This window comes from Fundulus heteroclitus, unplaced genomic scaffold (assembly GCF_011125445.2).
Source record: "Fundulus heteroclitus isolate FHET01 unplaced genomic scaffold, MU-UCD_Fhet_4.1 scaffold_245, whole genome shotgun sequence".
In the NCBI taxonomy this organism is placed as follows: Eukaryota; Metazoa; Chordata; class Actinopteri; order Cyprinodontiformes; family Fundulidae; genus Fundulus; species Fundulus heteroclitus.
In genome coordinates, this window is record NW_023396656.1 from 40,960 (window position 1) to 48,590 (window position 7,631).

The window sequence follows — 7,631 nt, forward strand, 5'->3', positions numbered from 1 at the left end:
TCAGAGGCTGCGAGTGGATTTTATTCTTTGTTTTCTGCTTCCATATCTGGTTTTATTAGAGGATGCTGCCCCCTGCTGGATGCACAAGGACGAGGCTTCGGTTCATCTATCCAGTCAGGGACAGGAGGCAGACCTGATGGGGTTCAAACCTCCCTGGAAACAAGCCTGAGTTTCAAGGTCCAAATAGTCCTTAAAACAGTCCCGGTACCCCAGACCACAGCAGAACCTCCACAGAGTGTCTGGTAGAGATCCGGTGCTCCAGCATGAAACTACAACTGTCCTAGAAAAGTGTTAAATTGAGTTAATTTACCATTAATTAGTATTTTTGTCCAGAAGTTAATTTCCACTAAACTAGTTGTGTCCAAACTTTTTGCAATGAGGACCAAAAAATCATATTTGAAGCAGTTAAGGGGCTAAATAAAATGACATTTTCTTTAAATAAAAACCGAAGAACAAAATTCTGCTCTGTTAAAAAAAAAATTTTTATTTAAATAAAAAAAATGATTTGTGAAGAAAAGTTATCTTTAAATCTTTGTTTATCTCAAACATTAAATAGTCTGACAATTGTGTTATAAGAGTTTTCAATGTTTTTGGGTTTATTTTCATTTACAAGAAGTTTGTTTTAGTTCCAGCTCAGCAGCAAGGATGAGGTAAGGGTCACGCTCACTATATTAAAGCTTCTTTTAGGTAAATGTTGCCAGACATTTGTGGCTATACTTACAGCAAACATCAAATCAATGCAGGAACCTCGGTAATAAACAAATCATTTTTTGTTGCGGCAAACATCTTTACCTATTTTTCTTATTTAGTTTCCAAAGCTTTGTCTGTGAAAATGTTGCCCTGAAAAATAAAAGTGTCCATCTGCATCAACAGAAGCCAAATATCCTACATACCAGAATTCTGGAAAAAGTATGGATCTAAACCACTGACAGCTTGCAATAACATCAAAAAGAGATTTGGTATTGATCAAACAGTGGTAAATCTCATTCAATGTAATTTTGTGCTGCAGCTTTTTTTCTGATTAGATGTTTTCAGTGTCACTGCAGAGCTCCTTCAGCTGTGATGTCACTACAATCATCAGCTGTAGAAGCTAACGAAGATAATATTAATTAAAATAATACCCTTTGTTGTCGTAGAGCAGCGCTGCTTCAACCGAAGCTTTACAAACATTCACTACAGGTAGATGATGAAGAGTACCGGTAAATCGAATGACCCGTGAAGAAGCCTTCAACTTCTCTCTGCCCCCAACGGCAAACAGTGCCAGCTTGTAGTGACAATGAAAAACTGCACAAAATGAGAATGTAAGTTTTTACTTTCTAACAATGTTTGACTTTTCAATGTTTGATTTTTTTTTTTTGCAATTTTTCATTGTTTGTATTGTCAATGTTTGACTCCAATATTTGGCTTTTTATGCTTTTCATTGTGTTTTCAGTTTGATTTTTCAATGTTTGGCTTTTCAATGTTTGGTTTTTTTATGTTTGATTTTTCAGTGTTTGTATTTTCAGTGTTTTGACTTTTCAATGTTTGACTCATCAATGTTTGATTTTTTTTCAGTGTTTGAAAATACAAAGTTTGACTTCAATGTTTTCAATATTTGTGTTTTCAATGTTTAATTTTTCAGTGTTTGACTTATTATTTAAATTTTCAATGCCAAATCTCTTATCCGTATCATTGCATGCTGTCAACTGATCTCTATTATACACTGGATTGCTGATTTGCCTGAAAAACTGAAGTCACTGGCCGCCATCTTGCTACTCCCTACTCACAGAATCCCACAGGATTTGGTTGCAACAACAAGCAGTTTTCTGGCTGTGTGAAAACGTTTCACAGGTAATTTTACAGTCAGTGGATGTACTAACACTATCAACTACTAGGAAATTAGGTGCTGAAATATTTTACATGTTATTCATCCTATATGTCTGCACCACACTCGCATAACTGCACATTTACACATTTGCACATATGCTTCATGCTGCTGAACTGATGAAGCCACAAAATGGACTCTGAAATGCTGAAGCCACAAATAGACTATTGCTTACAGTGTTACATTGTTTTTCATCTCAATTGTTTACATAAATCACTGCTGCATCTTTATCCTGAAAAATAGTGCAATCTACTGTGATTTTTAGAGTGATTTCTAGAGTGATTCTTGTCAAGCTGTATGCAAACGAAATTTCGTTCTGTACGCACTTTGTGCATACAAAATGACAAAGATATCTATGTATATATAAACATGTGTATATATGTATACATATATAAAAATATGTTTTTGCATATTCTATATATATCTTATATATATACTATTATATATATATATATATATGTATATATATTATGTAATATATATATGTATATAGATTATGTATTCTATTTTATATAGTATATATGTAATATATATACTATATATATATATATGTATATGTATATTGTATGATGTATATATTATATATAATATATGTATATATTATATATATATGTTATTCTTATGTTATAATGTCTATATCTATTATATATATATACTATATATAAGTCTCTTAATAACCAGCTGTTTCGTCACTTATTTTAGAGCCCCAATAAGCGATTCACTTCAGAAACCTGCCCAAAAAAAACGCCAACCCGTGACTCATGAAATTTAGAAGCGCTTTTAGAAAAAAGCCCAAAGTCGCATGTGTCCGAGGGTAAAAGAAACTTTGCGCTCATGCGCAGCGCGGGTCTGTTTGCTACAGTTTTCTAGCCCTCTTGAAACTACGGAAAGCGCAGAGGGTAAAAGAAACACAGTCCGGAAAGCGCGGCGGGGGAAAAAACATTAGGGAATGGTGTGTGTGTTTTGACGCGCGATTAACGGCGACAAAAAAATTGTCGGCGTTAAAATGGGTTTACGTTAACGCCGTTAATAACGCGTTTAACTGACAGCACTAATATATATATATATATATATATATATATATATATATATATATATATATATATATATATATATATATATATATAATATATATAAATAATATAAATAACATGCAAAATATTTCAGCACATGACTTTCTCAGTACTTGATAGTTTTAGTATATAACATAAAGTATATGGCATTTGACATTTTAAAAGTTTTAAACCCCCACTGAACATGAGAAAATCCTCGTTATTCGATGCTGTAGCGCACATATTCCCTAGTTACTGGAGGAAAATGGGAGTACCAATATGGCGGCTGGTGGCTTCAAAGCGACTCGTTCTAACAGCGGCCATTAGCACTCCAGTGTATAGATATATAGAGATCAGTGATGCTGTCACTGCTTTAGCGCCATACAAACACTTGGACACCCTGCACTAAACAAAGGGTTTGATGCAGACTAAAGTCCCTTAAATGATATTTAATGATATCATTTAAGGGACTTTAATGCAGACCAGAACCACTGTCTGTCGTACATCTTCCGGGCCGCTAGGCGGCAGCATAAACCCTAACCAGGAGCCAGACGCAGGGCTGCGGGTTATCGTGTTTCGGTTTCAACCCCTAAAAAAAACAGCTAAAATCCCGCAAACATGGCCCACATCTTAGCCGCCTCCGGCCGCATCATGTCCAGCATCCAGCTCCTCCGGGTCCTGGTCAACGAGCGGCTCTCCGCGGCCGCAGACGAGATCTTCGAGGCGGTGAAGAAAACCATCTCGGACTACGAGGATGAGCTGCTGCCTCTCCAAGCAGGAGCTCCAGCGGCAGCGGAGGATGCTCCAGGGGATGGCCGGGCCTCCAGAGAGCCCGGGTGGGCGCCCAGGTGGGTGGGCTCCCGGTGTGTTTCTATCACAGGCCTCCGGGGTAGAGCTGCGGCTCCGTCTAACTCCTGGATCCCAAGCAGCAGGAGGCCCGTTATTGATTTTCGTTTGACTAAATTTAAACAATAGAAGTCAGTTTTTTTAGTTTGATTTTAGTTTTTGTGTCCGGTTCTGTTAATATATAATCAATATTTTGATCACATTTAACCTTAAATCCCATTGGCAGAATTACTCATATTACCCAGATCTAATGTTACACCCGGAGAGATAAGTTTTATATCAAAACTGATATAAATTAAGGATTTATAATAATTCTCAAAACTACAAGTCTAATACACAAGTTATAAAATATGTCTTAATTAATAAAAATACAAGTTAATATTTGTGATAAGATTTAACCACGAAGCAGCATTTTAAACAGGAAAAAGTAAATTTAAATATTTATTATAATTTATAATAATTTATCTTGTAGGCTTTATTTTAGTTTTGTTTACCATGAGAACTATTCTATTTACCATGAGAACTATTGTTTTTTTTTAAATGTAACTTTATAAAAGTTAAGAAAACTATAGGAATAAATAATTCTTTTATGGTATTTTTTAGAATCGCTGACCAAACTCTATTTCTGAAACCTGCTAATTAAAGGGCTTTAGGCTATCTCCCCGAAATATACAATATATTTTAAAAAGCCATAAAATAGATTTATGGTATGTGGAAAAGTTCAATACTTTGTAAGCCACTGTACAACAGGACGGTTTAGATCAAAGCAGATTCATCTGTTAGAACGGCCTAGTCAAAGTCCGGACCCAAACCCAAGTAGAAATCTGTGCAGGGTCTTAAAATCAACGGTCATCGACGGGTTATCTGACTGAGCTGAGCTAAACATGATGGTAGACACAGCACCAATCAGATTTATGATCGTAAAAACCTTCCGTCAGCTTTAAAACTGTGCTTTACTTATATTGGTCCATCACATGCATTCAATTAGCCGTTATTTTACTACAATCTCTGCTGTTTTACGGCAGACTGAACCGTACTGCAGCACAGCTGGCAGTAAGGTGGATAAAACTCTGAGAAATTCAGACGTCTGCTAATATCATGATCAACTGTGAAGACATAATTTGGGCACCTTTTAACTTTTAAATCCGTTTTCAACTGTTATGAATATTTGTATAGTGGTAAAAGCTGTTTGAAGCAACTTTATTGTTAAAGAAATGTTTTTATATCCCGTATTTTTCCCAGCAGAGGAACCCCAGTTGACCCTGTGCGTCTGGGACGAGGACTTTACCTCGGAGCAGCAGCAGAAAGAAGAGCAGCCTGAGCCGAACTGGAGCTCTGGTTCAAACCGGGAGCCCTCGGTTCCCGGTGGGAGGTGTCAGCTGGAGGAGAGCAGCATCATCAAGGTCAGCTTCACGCCTCCTGACCAGGGGAACCCGGCCAGCCCCAAAGGGTTCAGCGAGCTGACGGTGAAAGAGGAAGAGGAGGATCCTGTGCCGAGCACCTCCGCCCAGCAGGACGAGGCCGACCGTGACTCCACCAGCTGCAGCGAGAATGACAGCGGAGAGGAGTGGAGGGCCAGCTCCCAGTCCCAAAGCCAAAGTAGCAGCAAGAAGAAGAAGAAGAAGAAGAAGAAAAGAAAGAACGCAAAGAAGAAGGTTCCCCGCCCCCCTGTGGCCCCCAAACTGCACCCGACCAAAAAGAACAAGTCTCAGATCTGCTGCAAGGTGTGCGGCCGAGCCTTCCTGCTCACCGTGTCTCTGGTGAACCACATGGAGGCTCACTCCAAGGACGTGTGCGGCGTGTGCGGCGAGCGCTTCGACGGCGAGGCCAGCTTCGACGCTCACCTGAGACGGCACGTGAAGGCGGAGAGCTGCGGCGTCTGCGGGAAGTGCTTCACCAGCTCCAGCGGCCTGGAGATCCACATGAGGATCCACACGGGGGAGAAGCCCTTCGTCTGCAGCGAGTGCGGCAAGCGCTTCACCACGCGCGCCAACATGGTGCGGCACGTGCGCATCCACACCGGGGAGCGGCCGTACACCTGCACGGTGTGCGGCCGCAGCTTCAACGACTACACCACCCTGAAGCGCCACCTGTTCGTCCACTCCGCGAGGAGCGGCGGCGGCGGGGAGGCGTCGCGGGAAAACGGCGACAGGAAGAGCCCCTCGGTCAGGAAGCCGCGCGCCGCGTGCAAGGTGTGCGGCATGACGTTCCACTCGGTGCTCTCCCTGCTGAATCACGGCAAGCGGCACGAGACGGACGCCTGCTGCGTGTGCGGCGACCGCCTCGGCTCGGCGGACGGCCTGGCGGCTCACCTGGACACTCACAAGAACGGGAAGGAGTGCGAGGTGTGCGGCAAGTGCTTCGACAGCCAGGGTCACCTGGAGATCCACCTGAGGATCCACACCGGGGAGAAGCCGTTCGTTTGTACCGAGTGCGGGAAGTCCTTCACCACCCGGCCGCACCTGGTGCGGCACAGCAGGATCCACACCGGGGAGAGACCGTACACCTGCGGCTTCTGCAAGAAAAGCTTCAACGACTACACCACCCACAAGCGCCACCTGCTGATCCACATCAAAGACGGCGGTCCGGGGAGCCCGTCTGCAGCCCCGGGCGACCACAGGGAGGGCGGGTCGCTTCCAAAACGCCCGCAGGTGGCGTGCAAAGTGTGCGGGGCGAGCTTCCGCTCCACGATTTCTCTGGTGAATCACGCCAAAGGCCACGGCGCGGACCTCTGCGGCGTCTGCGGCCATCAGTTCGCCTCCAGGGAGAGCCTCAAGCTCCACCTGAAGACGCACATCAGCAAGCGGGTGTGCGACGTGTGCGGCAAGTGCTTCGACTCCCAGGGCCACCTGAAGGTGCACCTGCGCGTGCACACGGGGGAGAAGCCGTTCAGCTGCAGCGAGTGCGGGAAGTCCTTCAACTTCCGGCAGAACATGCTGCGGCACGCCCGCGGCCACACGGGGGAGAAGCCGTACGTGTGCGCGGTGTGCGGCCGCGGCTTCAGCGACCGCAGCTTCCTGACGCAGCACCGCAACACGCACACCGGGGAGAAACGCCACCGCTGCCAGGTGTGCGGGAAAACCTTCAACCGCAAGACCTACGTCCGGCTTCACATGATGAAGATACACACCTCGGAGAAATCGCGAAAAAAAATGGAGGATTAAACCGTCTGAGTCCCAAAGCGGGCGGAACTTAAAAGCATGAATCAAGCAGAACGATTTAACGAGTTTAGGAACAATTTTGTGTTTTTTTTTGCGTTTCTGACAAAAGGTTGGTTGTTGCAGTAAGTGATGAGAATTCGTGTCTCATCTGAAACTACAGAACAAAGAAGAAATATCATCAACTACAGTTTTTTTTGTTTTGTTTTTTATTGAAAAGGTTGCATTTGTTTCTGTAAAACCAGGCAAAGACACGCTGGCGCCCTCTAGTGGCGGACTTGCCCAAAACTGCTCACGGTGGTCTAAGGTTCAAAACTAAACCCTAAAAATAACCCAAAGACGGGAACGTTTCCATTAGATATTAGAGACCTGGAATGAGCCTCCTCTCTTAGGATTATTATTATTATTATTATTATTATTATTCCTTTATTTAACCAGGAAAAGTCCCATTGAGATTAACAATCTCTTTTTCAAGGGAGTCCTGGCCAAGATAGCGGCAAAAGATTACATTACAATTTACATTACAGTTTACAATAACATCTATCTAAATTAGAATTTCATAAAACAGTTACAAACCATAGATCTCATTTCCAAACTTTTGAGCAATCGTTTAAAATGTCCGATCGGAATCAAATGATGGATGAAGGGTGGCTGGGTTCTGCCTTAAAGAGAGGCTGAGGAGGAGCTTCTGCTTCTCTGCACTGAAAATTG

At 42.9% G+C, this 7,631-nt stretch overlaps 1 protein-coding gene across 1 annotated transcript; it reads left to right on the forward strand.

Annotated features, from left to right (window-relative positions):
* Window positions 1-3,670: 3,670 nt before the first annotated feature.
* Window positions 3,671-7,351, forward strand: LOC118559166 (oocyte zinc finger protein XlCOF6-like). The gene is made up of 2 exons (XM_036129887.1): window positions 3,671-3,764; window positions 5,008-7,351. The coding sequence occupies exons 1-2, from the start codon at window positions 3,671-3,673 to the stop codon at window positions 6,924-6,926; spliced, it is 2,013 nt and encodes a 670-aa protein (XP_035985780.1). The 3' UTR covers window positions 6,927-7,351.
* Window positions 7,352-7,631: the final 280 nt, after the last annotated feature.